General features: G+C 44.8%; 1 protein-coding gene across 1 annotated transcript in view; it reads right to left on the bottom strand.

Annotated features, from left to right (window-relative positions):
- Positions 1–27,221, bottom strand: part of LOC124622852 (lutropin-choriogonadotropic hormone receptor-like) — a 315,610-nt gene that overhangs the window by 9,220 nt on the left and 279,169 nt on the right. The window contains exons 13-15 of the mRNA XM_047148644.1: positions 23,587–23,891; positions 17,241–17,523; positions 2,072–2,543 (exon numbers count right to left, since the gene is read on the bottom strand). Coding sequence (XP_047004600.1) covers positions 2,072–2,543; positions 17,241–17,523; positions 23,587–23,891 — 1,060 coding nt within the window. The remainder of the gene's footprint in view (positions 1–2,071; positions 2,544–17,240; positions 17,524–23,586; positions 23,892–27,221) is intronic.

Here is a 27,221-nt window from a genome sequence, read left to right as displayed (position 1 = left end):
ACTAAAGTAATAGAATGTTTTTCATAAACTGTTCTGGTATTTTCATAAAGTGGTATTATGTCTTTTTGTGTATGTGAAATGTTATAAATGGGTTTTAGCAGTATGAATGATGTGTTAGTGTGGTTTAAGGTTAATATGAAGATAATTGTTTAACGAGTTATGTAGTGGGATTTAGTGTGGGAACATTTCGATGAAGTATGGATGTGGACAAAGGGGATTTTTGTTAAATAGATTTGTAAAGTAAGTTTATGGTAAAGGGAAAGTTAATTCAGATATAAATAACAATAGTAAATAACTTTACGGATAAACAAAACTTCAGCATATTAGATAATTACGTCGGTAAAAAGTGCAGTCGTTAGGTTTACTATTTTGAGATTGGTTATTGATGAAAAGTGCGGACTGATGCGGGAGAATGTTGTTTTGCTATTGGCTGTTGAGTAAACTGACCAATGGTAAAGCAATATTCTTCGCGCGCCTTTCTCTGCTGGTAGAGAAGACTTAGAGTATTCTAGAGAGGGGTCGGAGCATAGCCATGAAACAGTTCGGACGTGTGTAGTAGCAGTTCCAAAGGAAATGATAAGTTGCCGGTTCTAGCAGCGTTTCATACATCAAAAGTGTTGTAAAGTGACGGCATAATTATTCCGATGGGTGTGTAGAAATTTCGGAATTTTTAAGTGAATTTTGTGACGAGAAAAGACATAAATTCCGCGTGCCGTATTGAGCAGGTCGGTGGCTAAAAACTGTGACTGCATTAGATACCGACAGACTTAATATATGTCGAGTATTCTCAATCAAAAACAATCCGCATTTTTGTAGCTATTAGGTTTTCGGGAAATGCAACACCATAAACTTGCTAACGTGAGTGAAAGGTATTGTGAGTGACTGTGTTAAGACTAGCACGGGCTTGGCGGTGATACTTGTTCAACTAAGTTTCAGAATAAGGACAAAATTGTTAACCTTTCATTTCGTGTGAAAACTTTCTCCCGAAACGTAGATTAGTGACTTTAATTGCAGCCTGGTTCACGTCTAAGTACAGTAGGTTTCGCTCGGCTTCCCTGCTGATGATGGCTCTGAGCACTATGGGACTTAACTACTGAGGTCATCAGTCCCCTAGAACTTAGAACTACTTAAACCTAACTAACCTAAGTACATCACACACATCCATGCCCGAGGCAGGATTCGAACCTGCGACCGTAGCGGTCACGCGGTTCCAAACTGACGCGCTTAGAACCGCACGGCCACACCGGCCGGCCCTGCTGATGATCTGCTGAGACAATGTTCACAGGTAGGTGCAGGTTCGTCGTACAGATACGGAAGGAACCGTGCCGCCGCAACTGGGCCACAATTGTTTGCTATTCAAGCGAATGGTTTGGCAGCCCAGATCGGCCAACGTGAATTTGTGGAACAAAATGAAGAGATTAGTTTGAGCACAAAATCTTGCACCGGCATCACTTTCCCAATCATGGGCGGGTATAGAGGCAGCAAGGCGAATTATTTCTATAGTGGACTTCCAATGACTTGTTATCCTGGACTCGGGTAGGCGCGCTGGCCCCGGATCGAATCCGCCCGGCGGATTAACGACGAGAGGTGATGTGCCGGCCAGCCTGGATGTGGTTTTTAGGCCGTTTTCCACATCTCGCTAGGTGAATACCGGGCCGGTCCCCACGTTCCGCCTCAGTTACACAGCTCGCAGACACCTGTAGACATTCACACTATTTTCACGGATTCCACTAGACACAGACAGTTGAGGTACACTAATTCCGTCCTGGGGGTTACAGGGTGGCGGCAGGAGTGGCATCCAGCCACCCCTTAAAATTAACATGGCAAATCCGATAAACCATGGCCGACCCTGCGTAACCGCGGGACAAGGCGCAAGCGATAGACGATAGAAACAGAGTTCCAACGACTTGTTAAGTCGATGCGACGTCTGGCTGCTGGACTACGCCGGACAAAAGGAAGTCCGACACGATATTAAATGACTTTTGTACCCTTACTGCATATCACACGTACAATGGCAGAAACGCGTTTGCATCTGCGCAGTGGTTACTTCCCACCCGGAAGGTGGGCCTACCTGAAGTTCTCGGAGGAGGAGACGGAGGAGGCGCGCTTGTGCTGCTTCTGCTTCTGGCGCTGCTGGATCTCGGCGATCTGGTAGGCGTACTCGTCGGAGCGCGCACGCCGGCCGGCGTAACGCCGTTCCCTCCGCACGCAGCGCAGCAGCCAGCGCGCCTTGCCCAGCAGCCAGCGCCGCGGCGCCGCCTCCGCTGCCTCCGCCGCTCCCGCGTCCCTGCCCCCGCCTCCGCCGCCCCCGCCGCCGGAGCCGGGCCGGCGCCCCCTGGGGGCCGGCGCCTCCCTCGCCGCCTCCCGCGCCGTCGCCAGCCCCAGCGACGACAGTGCCGGCTCGGAGCCCGCGGAGCCACGGTGCGCCCCCACGCCCACGCCCACACCCACGCCCACGCCGGCTCCCTGCGCTGCCCCCGCACGGGCCGCCGCCGCAGCCGCCACCAGCGCCGCCGCCCCCGCGTCCGACAGCAGCTTGCGACCTGTGCAGCGAGCAGTCTGTCAAAGTACAGCCGCAACTGTCCTACAAAGCAAAGCGGTCCATACTGTAAACTAAAAGATAAACAAGATCGTAATTTGTTACTAAAATCACATTACTGGTTTACCCACGTCATTACCATCGCCGCATGCGGAATATATACAAAAATATTTACCCAAAAGATACGAAACAGAACATTTTCGTGATATATTTCACATGTGTCGAAGGAAATAACGTCCCAAAATCGGTAATCTCACTACCGATTATAATTAAATGTTTCTCTGAGACGATAACGATAGAAGCAGACGAAATGAATTAAAATTTGTGCAGCGCCCGGGACTTTTTTTTTTAAACCTCTAGCCACTGCATCTTTTTTAAATTTTATTTTCCTTTTTTTATAAATCTCATTATGTTCTAGATTATTCGTTGAATTTGTTCGTGGCGGACGTCCGATGACGCCTGTTCAGGTTGATCGTTGATTCATTTACTCAGTTTTTTTGTTACAGAGGGTAGCTAAACCCTCTGACCGAACACGCTGAGCTACCGTGCCGGCGAGACTCGAACCCAGGTCGTCATGATTGGTAGGTAGAAATGCTAACCATTACACCACCGCAGAACGACGGACCACGATGCTGCACAAAGTGCCTAACCTGAGTGCCCTCCCTAACACACACTTCGATTGATTTTTCCTTTACATATTGTCACTACTGCTAGGGCTCTCCGATATTGGACGCCGGCACAGTAGCTCAGCGTGTTCGGTCAGAGATCCGGTTGGCCTCTGTAATAAAAAACTGAGTGGAAGGATCAACCACCGAACTTGAACAGGATGTCTTGCGACATCCTCAACGACCAAACACAACGGAAAAAAAAGTGGTCAGCGCGACAGAATGCGAATCCTAAGGGCCCGGGTTCGATTCCCGGTTGGGTCGGAGATTTTCTCCGCTCAGGGATTGGGTGTTGTGTTGTCCTAATCATCATGTCATCCCCATCGACGCGCAAGTCGCCGAAGTGCCGTCAAATCGAAAGACTTGCACCCGGCGAACGGTCTACCCGACGGGGGGCCCTAGTCACACAACATTTTATTTTTTACTGAACACAAAACTGTGTTGCATGCCTTGTTGATGACATTTGGTTAATCATTAAGAGATGAACATGAGTTTTTGCAGGCATTATTAAGTTCACACTGACAATACTAATGTTTTAGTAAATATTTTCAATTCCAATCGACCCAGTCTACACTTTTTGGTGGTTCTGAAACTCAACCTCATATAACGTAGTGAACTGACGGAGAATGGGAATGATGATGAAAGAGATATGATTTACAGAGGAATGAAGGGTCTTTCCTGCAGAATGATTTCGAAGAAAGAGGAAGTTGAAGACGCAGAAGAGACTGAAGAGGAAAAAGCAGATGAAGTACAGTAAAGAGAGAACAAAATTGAAGAGGCAGAAGAAGAAAGTGAACAAGAAGAAAAAAGAGGAAGGCGGCTAAGCAGATAAAGAAATGGACACAGTAGAAAACGTAAAGGAGAGGAAGAAGTGAAATTATAGGAATAACTGGATAAATTATAGAAAGGAAACAGCGTCAGATTTTGAATGATCCATGTAAAAGACATAGAAATGGCGCATACTCGACGTGAGACAGCGTTACCAGCACCTGAAAGAGTTTGCAAATGGCTTCATTTTGGGTCTCCATTTGGCAGGCTGGACGATTCGTGCCTATCTACGAGGGCCGATTTGTAATGGAGTAAGAGAAATTTTATTTATGAACATAAATTGTATCACAATATGCACATTTTTTTCACTTTTTAAACATAGTCACCACGAACATTTAAACATCTGTCAAGTCATGGGACTAGCTTTTGGACACCAGCATTAAGGATACTCTGCCGCATGAGCGTTAGACCAGTTAGCAAGAGTTTCTTTGCACGTGTCATCATTTTTCAAGCGCTTTCCACCAAGAAATTCCTTCAGTTTCGGAAACAGATTAAAGTCTGATGGTGCTAAGTCACGGCTGTATGGTGGATGATCCAGTAATTCCCAACCAAAGTTGTCCAGTTGCGTCCTTGTTCTTGCCGCAACGTGAGGCTGGGCATTGTCGTGAAGAAGAACGACGCCGCTAGAGAGCAGTCCCCGCCGGCGATTTTGAATAGCGCGCCTCAGCTTTAATAATATTTCACAGCACCTCTCATCATGTATTGTCATTCCTCTTGGGAAAAAGTCTAACAGAGGAATACTTTTCCGGTCTCAGAAAACCGTGTTCATGATTTTCCGTATTGAAGGTCCTTGTTTGAATTTTCGTGGTTTCACTGGATTGACGTTTATTCTCTGGAGTGTAGCGCACAACCCACGTTTCATCGGTCACAATGTGACCAATGAACCCGCCACCATCCTTGTGATGTCCATAACGGACAAAGAATATGCCGTTCGCTTTGTTTCGTGTTCTTCTGTCAACATTTGCGGCACCCATCGCGCACACATCTTTTTGCTGTGAAGTTTGTCAGCAACAGTGTGAAATACTACTAATCCTGAAACTTGTAGAAATTTCTAATGCAGCTAGTCAGTAGAGAAGCGCCTGTTTTGGCGAATTGCCTCATCAACTTTATCTGTGAAGTCTTCATTCATGACAGCATGCCGCCCAGATAGTTTTTCATCACGAAAATTTGTCCTTTCTTCATTAAACAGCGTACACCATTTACGCACATTTTCATCATTCATTAAACCTGTACCATAACCTTCAACAAGCTGCCGGTGAATTTCAGCAGACCAAGCGCGGTGGCCGGCCGCGGTGGCCGTGCGGTTCTGGCGCTGCAGTCCGGAACCGCGAGGCTGCTACGGTCGCAGGTTCGAATCCTGCCTCGGGCATGGGTGTGTGTGATGTCCTTAGGTTAGTTAGGTTTAAGTAGTTCTAAGTTCTAGGGGACTTATGACCTAAGATGTTGAGTCCCATAGTGCTCAGAGCCATTTGAACCAAGCGCGGTGGTGCAGTAGTTGGCACACTGGACTCGTACACAGGACGACGACGGTTGAAACCCGCGTCCGGCCATCCTGAGTTAGATTTTCCGTGATTTCCATAAATAGCTTCAGGCTGATGCTAGGACGATTCCTTTGAAAGGGCTCGGCCGACTTCCTTCCACATCCTTCTCTAATCCTATGGGACCAATGACCTTGCTGTTTGGTCTTCTCCCCCAAATGAACCAACCAATCGAACAGTTTCAGCAGGACGGACTTGCCTCGCATTTGAGAACCGAATAATGGAGCGCACAGGACAATCGGCAGGATTACTGATTAATGTAGCAACAAACGAAGCAGTGTAACAATACAACAGCGGCAGAGTCGTAAAGCTTAGTGGCGTCGTAGTGAGAGAGTGGCTCAAAAATGGTTCAAATGGCTCTAAGCACTATGGGACTTAAAATCTGAGGGCATCAGTCCCCTAGAACTTAGAACTACTTAAACCTAGCTAACCTAAGGACATCACACACATCCATGCGCGAGGCAGGATTCGAACCTGCGACCGTAGCAGCCGCATGGTTCCGGACTGAAGCGCTCAGAACCGCTCGGCCACAGCGGCCGTCTGAGAGACTGGCCAAGAGTGGCCGACCGTGAGCCGACTTCACGTGACAGGATGCACGGACACTATGCGCTGTCATTTCTTACTTTAAAAATAACCTTCGTAGATTTGTGGGGAATTCGAATGTGACAGCGGCCCAGTGTTGGAGTACATGGGAACGCGACGGCAGGTATGCTCGTCGTCAAGCTTCTGGCCGACCACATCTGATCACCATGAGGGAGCATCGTCATACTGTGCACTAAGCACATCGTAAACGCCTTCGCATCTGCCCCTGCCATCCGACAACGTTTTGTGGTATCCCGTCCCTTGCGTAGTCGGCAGTTGACACCACAACACAAACGGTTGCGTCTAGAGTGGTGTCGTGATCAGGAAGTATTGACTCCTGATGAATGGCGTCAGACTGGGCTCAGTGATGGTTCACAGTTCTGCACTATCCTGGATGAACTTTGTTGACGAGCATGGCTGCGACCTGGGGATAAGGCCCTTTCTTCCAGTGTTTTGGACAGACACAGCGGTGTTACTACTGCCATCATGGTGTGGGCAACCACTATGCACTGTCAGTTCTTACTTTAAAAATGACCTTCGTAGATTTGTGAGGAATTCGAATGTGACAGCGGCCTAGTGTTGGAGTACATGGGAACGCGACAGGTCATGGGTGGACGTGAATGAAGGAAGTCTGATAGCAAACCGTAATCCACGGACATTCTGGCTCTTCATCTGTTACTACTCATGCCACAATATGGTGGTGCCATTGTTTCGGAGGACAGTGCTCATCAGCAGATGACACGTGTCTTTATGAACTGACTGTGTGCTGTTTGGTACGTACGTATCGATATTTGCCTCTGATCGGTTTCACTGGAGCAAAGAGTTATCGAATCTGTTTGTAGTGACAGGGCAGGAGCGCCTCGGACTGGAACAGTTTTAAGCTGCGAGCAAGCGCGAAAAGACTGTCTTGATTTGACTTTTAAGGGGAGTCGTACCACCCTATCTTGATAATGTTAAATTGAATACATAATGCCACATTTTCTCAGGAACTGTTGAGTATATAAATGTGGGATTTTTACCACATGTTCTCTCATGTTTCGTGAATGTACAATCACTTTAAAACGGCCCTTTGGAAAACAAATGTTATGATTTTTTCCTAAACATATAATTTCTTGACGCAAATTTTCACAGTTTTAATTTCTTGAATTTTAACCATTTGAGCAAATGCTACTAAAGTAGACATAGAACAACAGGGTACTACCTTTGTTAAGGGGTAACTAATTCGTAGGTGTGAGATTTATCGGTTTCTGTGAAACAGGACATTTATACTAAAAATGTCATTTCGACAAAATTCCTTTTTTAAAAAAATTAATACATAGTCAACTGATATATAGAGAATGTGTTATAATCCTCCTGGTTGGCTGTCCTCATCTCCTTCTTCATCTTCCTCACCCAACGCTGCCTTCCTTTCCTTGGATCTGACTTCTTTTGACAAATTGTTTGCTGCAGACTCTGCCTTCACGACTCGCAGTTGCTCCAAGTCCATCTTTTAGTGACGGTTTAATCTTTTATGAATTCCAAGATGTTCCAGAACATGTAGTTTCCCGCAATAGCCATCATTAAAGCAGCGTCAAAAACACTAAGTTCGAAGACTGACCTTCCAACAAAAACATTTTTTTGGTATTATTGACCACACAACTATCTTAAAAGATTCGTTGGCATTTTGTGTTTTGCCTTTCAGAAATTTCTCCAGCAGCTCCGGATGGGCAAGATGCTGAAACAGGTTATATGGCAAGCACAACAGCATTTGATACAGTAATTTTCTGAGAGAGTTTCTACTTATCTTCTTCTTTTTCCTTCAGGTATTTACAGCACTCAATGAGGCACAGATTGTGGATTGGTTCAGCATCAATACATAGCTTGTGGGAATAAACTGCCCAAACAGCTCTCTTTATACCATCTAAATTATCCTGTTGCTTCTTATAGCCATACTACAATATTGTGTAATCTGATCAGTTTGTTTATCAGTCAGTCGACGTCTTATACTGAGACCGCCTAATAACTTAGTACTTCCCAGTTGCTGTTGTGGTGTAAGCGGTCTTGCGCCAATCATCTTCTGCACATGATTATTGCCCTCTAGTTTTGTAATTGGCAAGTCACTGTAGGGTTTCTTCTCCACAAATGATGCCAAACAACATCCTCAGAAATGTCAGTGCATGATTATTTTCAAATATTTATTTAAAATAGTAAATGTTCCAGTTTTTCAATAAAACGAACACCAAATTAAGCATAAATATCCATATTTTCATAATCTGCATAAAAATAGAAATGTCAAATATTGTCATTTTGGGCGATGCGGCTCCTCTTAAGAAGAGAACGGAGTGTACGCTGATCAGTGAAGGAAGCGTGAATTTGCCGTAGTCACGTGCTGGTTTTCAGGACCGAGGCGTGTAGGCAGCGGGGCAGGCAGTATTGTAACCGCCGCTGACCGGAAGATACACATGAGAGTGCAGCATGCAGTTGCTGTGTAGCTGGCCCAGCGTCTCCTGGAGCTGAAGGCTGTGGCCTTGCTCTCGTTTCCACCTTCTGATATACGGTAATAACTCACCGGATACTCCATTTCATGTAAAGTTTATTCAGGATGAATCAAATGGTTCAAATGACTCTGAGCACTATGCGACTTAACTTCTGAGGTCATCAGTCCCCTAGAACTTAGAAATAATTAAACCTAACTAACCTAAGGACATCACACACATCCATGCCCGAGGCAGGATTCGAACCTGCGACCGTAGCGGTTGCTCGGTTCCAGACTGTAGCGCCTAGAACCGCACGGCCACTCCGGCCGGCTATTCAGGTTGACCAAACTCTTAAATTCACGTGGCAGTTAGGGGTTTAAGTGTCAGCGACGAACCACAGGCCTATACTTTGACATTTTAGGTTAATGCATAGAATTGCACGTTGCGTTTACAGAATGGATGGATACCGATCTATGAACGTTGAACTACAAATGCTCGTTGCCTCTCTGAATTAGTGTGCTGTTAACCAATATGGTGATGATTTGCTTGTTGTTGTTGTGGTCTTCAGTCCTGAGACTGCTTTGATGCAGCTCTCCATGCTACCCTATCCTGTGCAAGCTTCTTCATCTCCCAGTACCTACTGCAACCTACATCCTTCTGAATCTGTTTAGTGTATTCATCTTTTGGTCTCCCTCTACGATTTTTACCCTCCACGCTGCCTTCCAATACTAAACTGGTGATCCCTTGATGCGTCAGAATATGCCCTACTAACCGATCCCTTCTTCTAGTCAACTTGTGCCACAAATTTCTCTTCTCTCCAATTCTATTCAACACCCCCTCATTAGTTATGTGATCTACCCATCTAATCTTCAGCATTCTTCTGTAGCACCACATTTCGAAAGCTTCTATTCTCTTCTTGTCCAAACTATTTATCGTCCATATTTCACTTCCATTCATGGCTACACTCCATACAAATACTTTCAGAAACGACTTCCTGACACTTAAATCTATAATCGATGTTAACAAATTTCTCTTCTTCAGAAACGCTTTCCTTGCCATTGCCAGTCTACATTTTATATCCTCTCTACTTCGACCATCATCAGTTATTTTGCTCCCCAGATAGCAAAACTCATTTACTACTTAATGCGTCTCATTTTCTAATCTAATTCCCGCAGCATCACCCGATTTAATTCGACTACATACCATTATCCTCGTTTTGCTTTTGTTGATGTTCATCTTATATCCTTCTTTCAAGACACTGTCCATTCCGTTCAGCTGCTCTTCCAGGTACTTTGCTGTCTCTGACAGAATTACAATGTCATCGGCGAACCTAAAAGTTTTTATTTCTTCTCCGAGGCTTTTAATTCCAACTCTGAATTTTTCTTTTGTTTCCTTTACTGCTTGCTCAATATACAGATTGAATAACATCAAGGATAGACTACATACCACCCTGTCTCACTCCCTTCCCAACCACTGCATCCCTTTCATGCCCCTCGACTCTTATAACTGCCATATGGTTCCTGTAAAAATTGTAAATAGCCTTTGCTCCCTGTATTTTACCCCTGCCACCTTCAGAATTTGAAATAGAGTATTCCAGTCAACATTGTCAAAAGCTTTCTCTAAGTCTGCAAATGATAGAAACGTAGGTTTGCCTTCCCTTAATCTATTTTATAAGATAAGTCGTCGGGTCAGTATTGCCTCACGTGTTCCAACATTTCTTCCCCGAGGTCGGCTTCTACTAGTTTTTCCATTCGTCTGTAAAGAATTCGTGTTAGTATTTTGCCGCCGTGGCTTATTAAACTGATGGTTCGGTAATTTTCACATCTGTCAACGCCTGCTTTCTTTGGGATTGGAATTATTATATTCTTCTTGAAGTATGAGGGTATTTCGCCTGTCTCATAGATCTTGCTCACCAGATGGTAGAGTTTCGTCAGGCTTGGCTCTCCCAAGGCTGTCAGTAGTTCTAATGGAATGTTGTCTACTCCCGGTGCCTTGTTTCGACTTAGGTCTTTCAGTGCTCTGTCAGACTCTTCTCGCAGTATCATATCTCCTATTTCATCTTCATCTACATCCTCTTCCATTTCTATAATATTGTCCTCAAGAACATCGCCCTTGTATAGACCCTCTATATACTCCTTCCACCATTCTGCTTTCCCTTCTTTGCTTAGAACTGGGTTTCCATCTGAGCTCTTGATATTCATACAAGTGGTTATCTTTTTTCCAAAGGTCTCTTTAATTTTCCTGTAGACAGTATCTATCTTACCCCTAGTGAATGTGCCTCTACATCCTTACTTTTGTCCTCTAGCCATCCCTGCTTAGCCATTTTGCACTTCCTGTCTATCTCATTTTTGAGACGTTTGTATTCCTTTTTGCCTGCTTCATTTACTACATTTTTATATTTTATCCTTTCATCAATTAAATTCAATATCTCTTCTGTTACCCAAGGATTTCTATTACCCTCGTCTTTTTACCTACTTGGTCCCCTGCTACTTTCACTATTTCGTCTCTCAAAGTTACCCATTCTTCTCCTACTGTATTTATTTCCCCAATTCTTGTCAGTCGTTCCCTAATGCTCTCCCTGAAGCTCTCTACATCGTCTGGTTCTTTCAGTTTATCCAGGTCCCATCTCCTCAAATTCCCACCTTTTTGCAGTTTCTTCAGTTTTAATCTGCAGTTCATAACCAATAGATTGTGGTCAGAGTCCACATCTGCCCCTGGAAATGTCTTACAATTTAAAACCTGGTTCCTGAATCTCTGTCTTACCATTGTATAATCTATCTGATACCCTCTAGTATCTCCAGGGTTCTTCCATGTGTACAGTGTTCTTTCATGATTCTTGAACCAAGTGTTAGCTATGATTAAGTTATGCTCTGTGCAAAATCCTACCAGGCGGCTTCCTCTTTCTTTTATTCCCCCCAATCCATATTCACCTATTACGTTTCATTCTCTCCCTTTTCCTGCTGTCGAATTCCAGTCACCCATTACTATTAAATGTTCGTATCCTTTCACTATCTGAATATTTCTTTTATCTCATCATACATTTTATCCATCTCTTCGTCATCTGCGGAGCTAGTTGGTATATAATCTTGTACTACTGTGATACGCGTGGGCTTCGTATCTATCTTGGCTACCATAATGCGTTCACTATGGTGTTTGCAGTAGCTTACCCGCAGTCCTATTTTCCTATCCATTATTAAACCCATTCTTGCATTACCCCCATTTGTTTATAACCCTTATTCACCTGACCGGAAGTCTTGTTCCTCCTGCCACCGAACTTCACAAATTCCCACTATATCGAACTTTAACCTATCCATTTCCCTTCTTAAATTTTCTAACGTACCTGCCCGATCTGACATTCCACGCTCCGATCGGTAGAACGCCAGTTTTCTTTCTCCCGATAACAACGTCCTCCTGAGTAGTCCCAGCCCGGAGATCCGAATGGGGGACTATTTTACCTCCGGAATATTTTACCCAAGAGGACGCCATCATCATTTAACCATACATCAAAGGTGCATGCCCTAGGGAAAAATTACGGCTGTAGTTTCCACTTGCTTTCAGCCGTTCGCAGTACCAGCACAGCAAGGCTGTTTTGGTTAGTGTTACAAGGCCAGATCAGTCAATCATCCAAACTGTTGCCCCTGCAACTACTGAAAAGGCTGCTGCCCCTCTTCAGGAACCACACGTTTGTCTGGCCCCTCAACAGATACCCTTCCGTTGTGGTTACACCTACGGTACGGCTATCTGTATCGCTGAGGCACGCAAGCCTCCCCACCAACGGCAAGGTCCATTGTTCATGGGGGGGGGGGGGGGGTTGATTAAGAGTTAATTTTTCTCTCTACCAGTTTCAGCGATTTTCTTGCCTATGCCGGGCAATACTGTGATTTCATATTTAACTGGTTTACCTTACTGTAATGCGTAAATTAATTATGCTTCTCTCTCTACTGTAGAAGTCTGTCGTAATTCTATGCATGAAGATAATTTCGCCTGGGACGTGGGCTCGCTGGCGGATTGTACAGGTGATCGTCTGAGAACGTTTACCTTATCCAGATGTGGCAAAGCACACGCCATTTTCCTGAATGCCTGCCACTGGACCATTGTCTGTACAGCTAGGTACAAACGCGCATCAGATTTAAATTCAACGAATCGTTTCGTTTATTAATACTTCTATTTTTCTGCGTATTTGTATTTTATCCATTGTCATTAATTACTAAGAATCTTTGTTAATATTTTCATTTTAAAGCTGGTACAACTTGATGAGACAGTGTGAAGTTAACTGTGGCTGTGAGCCGTGCACTACAGTTGTGATCTCCTTACGGAGTGGCGTACTAACTAGGGTTTCAGAATGTTGAGTAATTGAATGCCACTCGATGTTCAACTTAGAAAATTCAATTTTGACTTAATGCATTCAAGAGTTTTCTTATTGAAAGCCTGGAACAGGTGTGTAGCGTTCTTTTACACTGAAACGTTCAACGTAACAGAAGCGCAACCCTCGTCAAAACTGCTGGAGTTTCAATGCTGGGCCATCAACAAGTGTCAGCGTGCGAACCATTCAACGAAACATCGTCGATATGGGCTTTCGGAGCCGAAGGCCCACTGGTGTACCCTTGATGACTGTTCGATGCAAAGCTTTACGCCTCGACTGGGCCCGTCAACACCGACATTGGAATGTTGATGACTGGAAACACGTTGCCTGGTCGGACGAGTCAAACTGTATCGAGCGGATGGGCGTGTACGGGTACGAAGGCAGCCTCGTAAATACATGCATCCTACATGTCAGCAGGGGACTGTTCAAGCTGGTGGAGGCTCTGCAACGGTGTGGGGCGTTTGCAGTTGGAGTGATATGGATCTCTTGATCCTTCTAGATACGATTCTGACAGGTGAGACGCACGTAAGCATCCTGTCTGATCACCTGATACATTCATGTCCATTGTGCATTCCGACGGACTTGGGCGATTCCAGCAGGACAATGCGACACCCCATGCGTCCAGAACTGCTACAGAGTGGCTCCAAGAACACTCTTCTGAGTTTAAACACTTCCGCTGCCCACAAAACTAGCCAGACATAAACATTGCTGAGCCTATCTAGGATGCCTTACAACGTGCTGTTCAGAAGAGATCTCCACCCACTCGTACTCTTAAGGATTTGTGGACAGTTCTGCAGGATTCATGGTCTCAGTTCCCTCCAGCACTACTTCAGACATTAGTCGAGTCCATGCCACGTCGTGTCGCGGCACTTATGCGCTCTCTCCGGGACCCTACACGATGTTAGGCAGGTGTACCCGTTTCTTTGGCTCTTCAGTGTATTAGCCTAATACAAAGGTCCGATTGAAAACGGTCTGCTGCAACCGCTTGGTATTCGTTTAGACAGTAGGCATCAAGATCCCCATAAAAAGTGCCTGGAAACCACAACAAACAACGTGGGATTTTGTTTCGTTGCCAGTGGCTGCAGCACCCGCTTAGGTGCGGAAAATTTGTCACTATGTAAACTGTAACGTCTCTTAGCAAAAGACGTATTACGTAATAAAGAGAAAGCATTATGTGTCATGTTTTGTTCTTGTATAGAATTATGTACTGATTTTTTTTATTTAGATAATATCTGTGACGGCGAATACTGAAACCGCCACAGACGATACTTATTAAATATCAAACAAAGATGAGAATATGTGACTACTATAAATAGTACAGAACGAACATTAATTTCTCTGTCGTCTTCTTGGAGTTACGTGAGTAGGAAGAGCCTGTGACGTTATATTGTACGCTTGCGTAGCATTCTTTTGTCAAGATTGTGAGAGGGACGCCATTAGACATAGCTTGGGAAAGGTGTATAATAACTTGATTTGTTTAAATGTTTTGAATAGAGTTAGTGAAACCTTGCATTATGATTTGTAATAAGCTTGCCTGGTATTTTATCCCATCCCTTTAAGAAATTTTCAGTTTTTTAAATATTATTCGTGGTGCAGAGCTGCGCTACGAGCGAACGAGCCGCTGCCGCGGCGCATTCAAACTGCATTAAATGAAATCAATCATACCGCAAAGAAGCGGGCAGGTAATAGTGAAGTAAAATTATTTCTTTCAGCTTTCGGAATTGCAGAGCAGAGCAGCAGATTTTATGATATGTTTTACAGGTTGACCCGGGCTGTTGATAATATATTATTAACAGTGCAAAAAGATAATTTACCTTCATAACATAAAAGAAATCTTGCTGTGCGTAGTTCTGGTCTGGCCAACCTTATAGTAAAAACATCTTTTTCTATGACGATAGTCTCATGTTCTAGTGTTAGTCGTGGTACTTATTGGTGTTTTACTGTTAACAAAAATCCACTGCAAAATTTTGATGTTGAACAATCATTGCGTACTGTAACATCAGTATTGATAACGAAGTAATTTTCATTAACCTTTTCAATAACTATAAAGTAAGGAAGATATGTTGAACTTTACGGCGAGTTACAGTAACGAAAAAATGTTCCTTTAATAGAAAGCCAGATCCAGAACAATAAGAACATAATCTATTTTGTTTTGTTGAAAATTAATGATCCAAAGAAAGTCACAGCGCAGCATCACTAAAAGGTATTTCGGGGATCTTTTCGTAGCAACATATTTTATCTCATATATTAGTTGTTACGCGAGTAATAATAAAACAAAGCAAATAGTAAAGAGCCAGCGAAAAAGCCTTCAGCAAAATACATTTAGTCCCATTATATCAAATTCTGTCCCACTTGAAAATATTTGATGTGATACATTATAATATGAAGATTCAAAATCTGTAAATGGCAAGCTTCTATCACTAGCTATGCTTTGGTGAAAACTGAATACGTCTTTGAGTAGCATCCGCCCCCCCCCTCCCCCCACTTTCCTACGGGGTCTGAGGTGTCGTCCTACAGTCTCTGTGTTGGCTCCTAAGTAGAAAAGTTTGACGATCACTGATCTAGGGAATCAGTGTGCAGTTACAACAGGTGTGGGCCATCTTGTTGCAGGAGGGGAAACAACGGCTTTATCACACCCCTCCCAGCCGAATGAGTGCAGTGCATCCAGGGCACAGAAGCCACAATATCATTCAGATAAGAGGACGTACTTCAAGTTTTTTGATAAATATGGCACGATTTCGTAAGCATATAAATTAAATCACATACCCACTGTACTCACGAAGTTTCATTTCGTTGCTTCCTTCTGTTCTCGGCGTTTCACTACTTTTGTCAGGGAGTGTAGTTAGTTACTGAGGTTAAGGTGTCAGGTTCTGCGCAGATTACGCTGGAAGAAACTTAGGAATACATGTGATACGTCTGTACTGCTTCACAGTTTCAGACGTAGCACTGTTGTCACTCTGCATGACAAGGTGAACGGTTGGTCTTGTTTGCATTACTTAGCGGTACGTCGCTTATACAAGAGTGTTAGGATTGTCACCTGGTGTCTGTCCACAAAAGTTATCCACTTGCGGTCATAGGATCACCAAATATCAGACGCAAAGTAGCCAGTGAAATAGAGAGGTGAAAAAGGCAAACCGACCCACGGCCCTTAATGCATAACCACCAAACAGTTCCATGTCATCTTAGGTCAAGGAAGAGCCTCAGTCGAAGGACAGAAATGTTCAAATGTGTGTGAAATCTTATGGGACTTAACTGCTAAGATCATCAGTCCCTAAGCTTACACACTCCTTAACCTAAATTATCCTAAGGACAAACACACACACCCATGCCCGAGGGAGGATTCGAACCTCCTCCCAGATCAGCCGCATCAAAGGACAGAACCGCTAACGGGCTGACATGAGACCTGCCGCGTACCTTTATGGTGCGACTCTGGAAAATACAAACCTGCACTCCAAAGAGGAAATCACACAAGACCAGCACCTACAGTATAATACATGGAGTGCAGTGAATATATTTAGAACGGGAGTCGCAAAATTCAGAGTAAACGTGATTAAGTGGGGTCCCCTGAAAATGATCAGTGCGAAAGCGGAAAAACACAGATGAATCGACATTCGCTCATGTGCCCATGGAGGATGAAGGTTTGCACAGAGGAAATTCCTTTTTTATGCTACGACAAGGCAATTAAAGGTGCAGAGTTTTAGAACAAGAGAGTTTAGATGTTCTCTCTCGGACACGGAAAAAAGTAAAGTACTAGGAGGTTATAACTAAAGTGCAGCTACTCACAAAGATCCAGTGTGGACTATAATTATCGCATGTAAGCGAAACTTGGTAGATGTTCTAATGCACTGATGCAGAACTGATTCACGTTGGAAAAAAAGTTCATATTCTGCCCACCAGGTGCAAATCTGGCGCTGTGAATGCAAGAAAGATATATATAAATATTTCTATGTGTAATGGATTTGGAACGGGACGTGGGCAGAAATGGCCAAACAAGTGAGAAAGGCATAATGTTGATATTGTTAATGGTCGCTTACGCTATTTGTTCAATATAAGCGCAAAAGACGTCGACAACATGCTGTCCAGCGCCAGATTTGCACCTGGTGGCCAAAATTGGAACTACTTTTTTCCAGTGCAAGCCGCTCCCGCATTGAATCATTAGAATATCTACCAAATTCCGCTGCCATGCGATAATTACAGCCCAGACTGGATTTCTGTGAGACCATCCGGTAAGTGGTACTTTTGATGGAAACACGGCGAGTGCTGACTGACCGGCGCAGGTGCAGGCGTGCGGGTGTATGGCGACGGCTTGCTGCAGCTGCTGCAGCTGCTGCTGCTCCCTGGAGGAGCGGTCCGCGAGGCTGTTGGTGTTGGCGGGCGTCTGGCGGTTGCTGAAGTTGGAGCTGTGCCGGCAGCGGCCGATGCCGCGCGTCACGCGCGACTCCTCGATCGCCTTGCAGATGAGCACGCAGTCCTTCTTGAACTGCTTCGTCAGGATCGCGTACAGGAACGGGTTGCAGCACGAGTTCAGCGGCAGCACGAACACCGTGAACACCTGCGGACGACACCAAGTGTTATCTAGTGCCCCTCCTCTAGCTGTTCTTCAGAGGACTTGGAGTGTGTAGTCCTGTAAAAGAAACCACTTATACGCTATCGGAAAAAAATGCAATACTCTCAAGGACAGAGTCATTTTATTGACAAGTGAGGTGACAGTTGATCGTTCTAGTAGTATACAGGGTAAGTCAAAACGGACTCTTCAAATTTGGAATGATATAGAAATTTATTGAGGTAACGTAAAGAATTGGTAGATGTGGCATTTTGCACCAAACAACCTAAAGTCTGATTTACGCAGTGCATCAGTACCACATTCCGCCACCAGGAGCGCTTGAGTACTGCACAGTTAAAATGGCTACTTTCAGTGGTGGGAAGCGTGCTGTGTGTTTTGGTTTCATGAAACGGACTGTGCAACAACTGTTCGCCGTAAATTTCGCACCGAATATGCTAAAGAGCCCCAAGCAGGCTTGCAATTTACACTTGGCATAAGAACTTTGTTGAGACGGGTTGTTCGCTGCGACATGATAGATGATTATGTCGAACAGGTTAGGGAAAGATTTGCCCGAAGTCCACAAAAATTAACGCGACGTGCTTCTCGCGAGACCTCCATTCCACAACAGACGGTTTGGCGGGTACTGCTTAGACGTTTACACTTGAAACCCTACAGATTCGCAATGGCACAGCACGTTAGTGATGCAGATAATTGCACGTGGGGTATTCTGTGCGCAAGTGTTGCATCGGAAAGAGGACAATGAGGCATTCCTGAACACAATAATTTTCAGCGATGAATCAAAATTTCATACTAGTGGCATGGTGAGCAATCACAACTCAGGAATATGGAGCAGCGAAAATCCACATGAAAACCTGGAACACGTTCGTGACAGTCCCAAAGTTAATGTTTTTCGTGCCCTTAGCAAACTGAAACTGTACAGCCCTTTCTTCTTCATGGAGAAAACTGTCACTGGTATTGTGTATCTGGATATATTTGAAAACTTTTTAATTCCACAGATCGAGATGGGATGGTTTACTGCCAGGAGGACGGTGCACCACCTCATTTCCTCACGGAAGTTCAGTAATCGCTTCCCAGGTCAGTGGATTGGCCGTGAAGGGCCTATCGCATGGTCACCTCGCTTCCCAGACTCGACATCACTGGATTTCTTTTTCTGGAATTTCATTAAAAACATCTACATCTACATGGATACTCTGCAAATCACTTTTAAGCGCCTGGCAGAGGGTTCATCGAACCACCTTCACAATTCTCTATTACTCCAATCTCGTATAGCGAGCGGAAAGAATGAACACCTATATCTTTCAGTACGAGCTCTGATTTCCCTTATTTTATCGTGGTGATCGTTTCTCCCTATGTAGGTCGGTGTCAACAAGATATTTTCGCATTCGGAGGAGAAAGTTGGTGATTGGAATTTCGTAAGAAGATTCCGTCGCAACGAAAAACGCCTTTCTTTTAACGATTTCCAGCCAAAATCCTGTATCATTTCTGTGACACTATCTCCCATATTTCGCAATAATAAAAAATGTGCAGCCTTTCTGTAACTTTTTCGATGTACTCCGTCAGTCCTATCTGGTAAGGATCCCACACCGCACAGCAGTATTCTAAAAGAGGACGGACAAGCGTAGTGTAGGCAGTCTCCCTAGTAGGCCTGTTACATTTTCTAAGTGTCCTGCCAATAAAACGCAGTCTTAGGTTAGCCTTCCCCACAACATTTTCTATGTGTTCCTTCCAATTTAAGTTGTTCGTAATTGTAATACTTAGGTATTTAGTTGTATTTACGGCTTTTAGATTAGACTGATTTATGGTGTAACCGAAATTTAACGAGTTCCTTTTAGCACTCATGTGCTCACACTTTTCGTTATTCAGGGTCAACTGCCACTTTTCGCACCATTCAGATATTTTTTCTAAATCGTTTTTCAGTTTGTTTTGATCTTCTGATGACTTTATAGGTTGATAAACGACAGTGTCATCTACGGCCTATAACACTACCTTGAGGAACGCCAGAAATCACTTCTGTTTTACTGGATGACTTTCCGTCAGTTACTACTAACTGTGACCTCTCTGACAGGAAATCACAAATCTAGTCACTTAACTGAGACGACATTCCGTAGGCACGCAATTTCAATACGTGCCACTTGTGTGGTACAGTGTCAAAAGCCTTTCGGAAATCCAGAAATACACTGTGTATGTTTCTTCCCTACCAAACGGTTTAGCCGACCTGAAAAATCGAACCTACGCTGTCGTTGCATAAGTACACTCGCGATTTGTTGCAACAAGTGTGGGAAGAAACTGATATCGGATGGATGTTCTTCACAACGAAGAGCACGCTTCATTGCAGCAGCCATGTCTGTACGAACATTGTCTTGCTGAAAAGCACATCACCTTTTGTTGAAGAAACGGCAATAGATAGCCCATGCAGTGCGAGTTATAACTGATAGCCCCGCTACTATGAAGCCTCATACGAGGCCTTTGTGTTGAGGTAGAATGCACTCTGGAATATGCAAATCACCATGTCTATGCCATGGATGTGTTCCAATGGTTCAAATGGCTCTGAGCACTATGGGACTTGACATCTGAGGTCATCAATCCCCTAGAACTTAGAACTAAGTAAACCTAACTAACCTAAGGACATCACACTCATCCACGCCCGAGGCAGGATTCGGACCTGTGACCGTAGCGGTCGCGCGGTTCCAGATTGAAGCGCCTAGAACCGCTCGGCATGGATATGTACTTCAATCACTCGCATGCAGACAGAACCTACTCTCATTTCTGAAGACGGCAGATAGCCACTACAGTCAACTCTTCCTCGACCCTCAGTGTTGTTATACTTGGCGGTGTCGTGGTGTCGGTGTAGCCCGGACAGAAGCTCGAGTGATCTTAAGCCAGCTACAAGCAAATGATTCCCAATGTTTCCTGATGGCACAGAAGGTACAACATGTGTCCGGATTTTGTTACTGGATGATGTACGGTCGGCCACTGCTGCTCGCACAATGCATAGACCTTCACATGCGTCTGTACTACGCAGGCGTCCATAACCTGTTCTACAGGCGTGGGAATGTTCCACAGTCCACTGTTGAAAGCAGCGACACATCACCGTTACATTGTATCCAACATTGCATCCATCTGTAGATCCATACAGACTCCTGCGGGCCCACAGTTCTATCCCGTTCAAGTGGTTGAAGGTGTGCAACATGCATAAGTGCTCATTATTGGGGCATGGTTATACCGTAGGATGAACGATGCAAACAGTGTTAACCTCTAAACTCAGCACAATTACTGTTTGCAGAATCAAAATACAGAACGCACAGAAAGGTCCCCTGAGCACCATTTGAATGATTATGACCGTGACAAATGAATCACTAACACTACAAACCCCTCAGTATGCACACATCATACCCTGGTGCCACTGAACACGATACCTGAATGTGATGCAGCTGTGTATTCGGTACTTTCGAGCAATCTACTTGTTACAAAAAAATGGTTCAAATGGTTCTGAGCACTATGGGACTTAACATCTATGGTCATCAGTCCCCTAGAACTTAGAACTACTTAAACCTAACTAACCTAAGGACAGCACACAACACCCAGCCATCACGAGGCAGAGAAAATCCCTGACCCCGCCGGGAATCGAACCCGGGAACCCGGGCGTGGGAAGCGAGAACGCTACCGCGCGACCACGAGATGCGGGCTACTTGTTACAAATTATTCGTTAATCACTACATTCGTTACTAATTATATCTGCCTACAGACACACCGTTACCACTGTGCTGTGATTGGCTGGTGGAGAACAGATGAGAGCATGCCGTATTTCATGAGAGAATTCTTAAGGTGATTTCGTATTAAAGCAAAAAGTATGATATTTGTAGCTAGCGGCGCATAGAAGGTCCACCGAAAACGCATTTCTTTTAATATGATTTGTTAAAATAATATCGTAGTATGCGTCCAGATGAATTCTACAGTGGCTTATAGGGTGAATGCCGATCTACCTATCCCAAGGTCTGGGGCTCGATCACCAAGCGTTTCTAAGATCTTTATCTATCACTTATCGCTTCTTTCATCTCTCCCAATTTTTAGAGGCCAACTTTAGACATTTCATGCAGTGTCCCTCAGAATTTAATATATGAGTATAATTATTACTGCAGTTATTAATAAATAGCAGGAGTATTTGCTGAACTGTACAATAATCCAAGCTGACTAACTTTCTAATACCTTCCAGTTACTGATGTTTCGTAGGTTATTGGTTATTCAACTTTTTCTTTGCATGCGCCCACAAACTGCTGCTATTCAGGAAATTCGTCAATGATGCCACGAAATTTAATGTCCGTATCTGTTGCGTAACTATCTATCGTTTTCACCCATGGTGTCCCATTGTTTATATATGCTGTGATGTTAGTTGTTGAATTAAGTACATTAAGATCTCTAATTTAATAAAATCATATTATGACAAATGTAGCAACACCGTTGATATTTATAGAATGCAGGAACGAAATGAGAGTGAAGATTTACACTATTAGATGCGCACGTTAACCTGTGTTACGCACTCCGCTTGGTAGCCAGGCGCGCGCGTTGCTAGAGCGAATTCACGGTAGTAAAGAAACACATCACAAGAAACAAATGTAAGACGTAACTACAGACTGAGTTCGAAAATAGCACGAACAGTATGTACCGTGTCGTTCCTCTTTACCCATTCGGCTGCTGAGATCAACTGGTGGGATATGAACCAGTGGAGCACTAATTTAAGTGCTGAAAAACGAAATACGAGTGATGGAACGTTTTAGGGAATGCTTAATAGGCTCTTCGAGTCTCATGAAATATTTGTTATTCAGTAACTAATTCATACGATTTGCTGCAGGCTTAATGCTGTGCCGGACAGAGGAGGTTCTAGCCAGTTAGACCAGGACCTACAGAGAGAGGGCGACCTAGGAAGCTCCCGCAGGAAGGCCCCAAAAGAGCTTTTAGAGTTTGTGGTATTTGTCGTGTTTTTGCAACAAAATTTCTTTTATAAAAGCTATGGCGCACGAATTTAAAAATATTTTAGTATTCAATTAATCTCAGAGAAGTACCTAAAGCCCACTAAAAACGACTCTCAGATTTTCAACAATACAATGAACATTTTCTTCTCTTCTTATTTTAACTGCAGTGACAAAAATACAATTATTCTTTCCTAATTATGTTTCGTCAAGGATAACTGAAATTAACTAGCCACTGTCGAAAGCATAATAATATTTTTGAAAAGAAATCGGTTCTTATGTATTCTATTTTTAATTCCTGCAGCTGACACACCCAGTCACTTTATTTCTTACTGACTGGAAATGGTACACTCAAATGGGATTCGCTGTTAATTAATAAACCCAATCAACATTAGTCAGACGTTCCAGTGTAGCGTATAATAAAATCTGTTGTTACATAAATGCTTGTCATCATCTATAAGCACTACAGATTTTGACAAAGTTACTGAATTCGATTATTTAACTCAATTACTTAAGACAGTTGCTTAAGTCAGTTACTCAAGTTAGTGATTGAAGTTAGTTGCTTAAGCCAATTGCTTAAGTCAGTTACTCAGGTCAGTTATTGAAGTCAGTTACTTAAGTCAGTTACTTAAGTCAAATACTTAAGTCAATTAGTTAAGTCAGTTTCTTTGGTCAGTTACTTTAGTCAGTTAGTTACATGAATTACTTGAGGAAGTTATTTGAGTCACCTACTTAGGTCAATTACTTGCGTGACTCAGATATTTAAGTCAGGTACTTAAGTAATTACTTAGGTCAATTACTTGAGTCATTCTCTTCAGTAATTTACTACAGTCATTTACTTAGGTAATTTATTTCAGACAAAATGAATAAGGCAACTTATTACACTTGGCGGTTAGACCATTAGTTTGTCCCAAAACTGAGTTTTATTTTATTTGTATTGTACGAAGTGTGAATGTGACTCTGTCCTTGTTTTATGGAACTGCGAATTCAGATATGCAAGGACACTGATACTAAAGTCATTACACTCGATCTTTCGTGGTAAAATTACGTGATGTGCACATGAGTAGCCACGGAATGGTCTTACCTTGGCCTGCTCCAGCGTGATGAGCTGCAGCCCGAAGGCGGCGGTGAGCGAGAAGAAGGCGATGGGCGACCAGCAGATGAAGTCGGTGAAGACGAGCAGCGCCATGCGCTTGGCGATGCGCGAGTCGTTGGAGTTCCAGGCCTGCGAGCCGCGGATGGCGCAGTACATCTTGAGGTAGCAGCCCATCAGGATGAGGAAGGCGACGCCGTTCACCAGCATCAGCATCACCACGTAGGCCAGGCTCGCGGGGCCCGTCGTCGTCTCGAACGGCAGGCACACCGCGAACTTGCGGTAGTCCGACACGCCTGCAACACGCCGCACTCCTGCTGGCCATAAACGCACGTCTGCACTCGTAACCTGGGAGGGACACTGACCAGTGCACGGAGGATCATTGGGGCTGGACGTCCCGTGGACGACGAGATCGGAGTGCAAGTACGGTTCTGGCAAATAGCAGTGTTGCTTTAGAAGGAACTGTCCCATCATTTATCTTAAATGATTTAGAGAATTCATGCAAACACTAGTTCTGCGTGGGAATCGACCTGAACTTTGGTCCTCCTCTCCCCACCTCACTCGTTCCACTTCATACGAGGCCTATCCACAGCTACCACGATGTTCGGCGTAGTGTATCTTCTGCTAATGTTAGTCATTTCCTTTCTTGAATGAGATTTTCACTCTGCAGCGGAGTGTGCGCTGATTTGAAACTTCCTTTCAGATAAAAACTGTGTGCCAGACTGAGACTCGAACTCGGGACCTTTGCCTTTCGCGGGCAAGTGCTCTACCAACTGAGCTCCCCAAGCACGACTCACGCCCCGTCGACACAGCTTTAATTCAGCCAGTACCTCGTCTCCTACCTTCCAAACTTCGTACAAGCTCTCCTACATACTTTGCATAACTAGCACTCCTGGAAAAAAGGATATTGCGGAGACATGGCTTAGCCACAGCCTGGGGGATGTTTCCAGAATGAGATTTTCACTCTGCAGCGGAATGTACGCTGACATGAAACTTCCTGGCAGATTAAAACTGGGTGCCGGACCGAGACACGAAACACCAAACAATTTAGCTCCCTAGCACCAACAACACTACATCTACATCATCTACGTGATTAGTGAGACTATCTCCCCTATTTCGAGATAATACAAAATGAGCTGCCCTTCTTTGTACATTTCGATGTCATCCGTCAGTCCCACAGTAGTACTCCAGAATATGGCGGTCAAGCGTAGTGTACGCATTCTCTTTGGTAGACCTGTTGCACCTTCTAAGTGTTCTGCCAATGAATCGCAGTCTTCGGTTTGTTATACCCACAATATTATCTGTGTGATCGTTCCAATTTACCTCATTTGTAATTGTAATCCCTAAGTATTTAGTTGAATTTACAGCCCTCAGATTTGTGTGACTTATCACGTAATCGAAATTTAGCTGATTTCTTTTAGTACTCATATGAATAACTTCGCACTTTTCTTTATTCAAGGCCAATTGTCACTTTTCGCACCATGCAGATATCTTATCTAAATCATTTTGCAAGTCGTTTTGATCATCTGATGACTTTACAAGATGGTAAATGACAGCATCATCTGCAAACAATCTAAGACGGCTACTCAGATTGCCTCCTATGTCGTTAATATACACTCCTGGAAATGGAAAAAAGAACACATTGACACCGGTGTGTCAGACCCACCATACTTGCTCCGGAAACTGCGAGAGGGCTGTACAAGCAATGATCACACGCACGGCACAGCGGACACACCAGGAACCGCGGTGTTGGCCGTCGAATGGCGCTAGCTGCGCAGCATTTGTGCACCGCCGCCGTCAGTGTCAGCCACTTTGCCGTGGCATACGGAGCTCCATCGCAGTCTTTAACACTGGTAGCATGCCGCGACAGCGTGGACGTGAACCGTATGTGCAGTTGACGGACTTTGAGCGAGGGCGTATAGTGGGCATGCAGGAGGCCGGGTGGACGTACCGCCGAATTGCTCAACACGTGGGGCGTGAGGTCTCGACAGTACATCGATGTTGTCGCCAGTGGTCGGCGGAGGGTGCACGTGCCCGTCGACCTGGGACCGGACCGCAGCGACGCACGGATGCACGCCAAGACCGTAGGATCCTACGCAGTGCCGTAGGGGACCGCACCGCCACTTCCCAGCAAATTAGGGACACTGTTGCTCCTGGGGTATCGGCGAGGACCATTCGCAACCGTCTCCATGAAGCTGGGCTACGATCCCGCACACCGTTAGGCCGTCTTCCGCTCACGCCCCAACATCGTGCAGCCCGCCTCCAGTGGTGTCGCGACAGGCGTGAATGGAGGGACGAATGGAGACGTGTCGTCTTCAGCGATGAGAGTCGCTTCTGCCTTGGTGCCAATGACGGTCGTATGCGTGTTTGGCGCCGTGCAGGTGAGCGCCACAATCAGGACTGCATACGACCGAGGCACACAGGGCCAACACCCGGCATCATGGTGTGGGGAGCGATCTCCTACACTGGCCGTACACCACTGGTGATCGTCGAGGGGACACTGAATAGTGCACGGTACATCCAAACCGTCATCGAACCCATCGTTCTACCATTCCTAGACCGGCAAGGGAACTTGCTGTTCCAACAGGACAATGCACGTCCGCATGTATCCCGTGCCACCCAACGTGCTCTAGAAGGTGTAAGTCAACTACCCTGGCCAGCAAGATCTCCGGATCTGTCCCCCATTGAGCATGTTTGGGACTGGATGAAGCGTCGTCTCACGCGGTCTGCACGTCCAGCACGAACGCTGGTCCAACTGAGGCGCCAGGTGGAAATGGCATGGCAAGCCGTTCCACAGGACTACATCCACCATCTCTACGATCGTCTCCATGGGAGAATAGCAGCCTGCATTGCTGCGAAAGGTGGATATACACTGTACTAGTGCCGACATTGTGCATGCTCTGTTGCCTGTGTCTATGTGCCTGTGGTTCTGTCAGTGTGATCATGTGATGTATCTGACCCCAGGAATGTGTCAATAAAGTTTCCCCTTCCTGGGACAATGAATTCACGGTGTTCTTATTTCAATTTCCAGGAGTGTAGATCAGGAACAACAAAGGGTCTATAACACTTCCTTGGGGAACGCAGGATATTACTTCTGTTTTACTCGATGACTTTCCGTCTACTACTACGAACTGTGACCTTTCTGACAGGATATCACGAATCCAGTCGCACAACTGAGGCGATACTCCGTAGGCACGCAGTTTGGTTAGAAGACGCTTGTGAGGAACAGTGTCGAAAGCCTTTTGGAAGTCTAAAAATATGGAATCAATTTGACATCCCCTGTCGATAGCACTTATTACTTCATGAGTATAAAGAGCTAGTTGTGTTTCACAAGAACGATATTTTCTGAAACCGTGCTAAGTGTCAATAAATCGTTTACTTCGAGGTACTTCATAATGTTCGAATACAGTAAATGTTGCAACACCCTACTGCAAATCGACGTTAGTGATATAGGCCTGTAATTCAGCGGATTACTCCTACTTCCCTTTTTGGGTACTGGCTTCTGATAGCGATTGATAATCCGAGCCGAGCGGTGTAAGGCGCTGCAGTTATGGGCTGTGCGGCTGGTCCCGGCGGTGGCTCGAGTCCTCCCTCGGGCATGGGTGTGTGTGTGTGTGTGTGTGTGT

The sequence above is a fragment of the Schistocerca americana genome, chromosome 7, assembly GCF_021461395.2.
Source record: "Schistocerca americana isolate TAMUIC-IGC-003095 chromosome 7, iqSchAmer2.1, whole genome shotgun sequence".
In the NCBI taxonomy this organism is placed as follows: domain Eukaryota; kingdom Metazoa; phylum Arthropoda; class Insecta; order Orthoptera; family Acrididae; genus Schistocerca; species Schistocerca americana.
The sequence above is the reverse complement of the archived record's forward strand: the minus strand, read 5'-3'. Positions and strand labels throughout refer to the sequence as shown.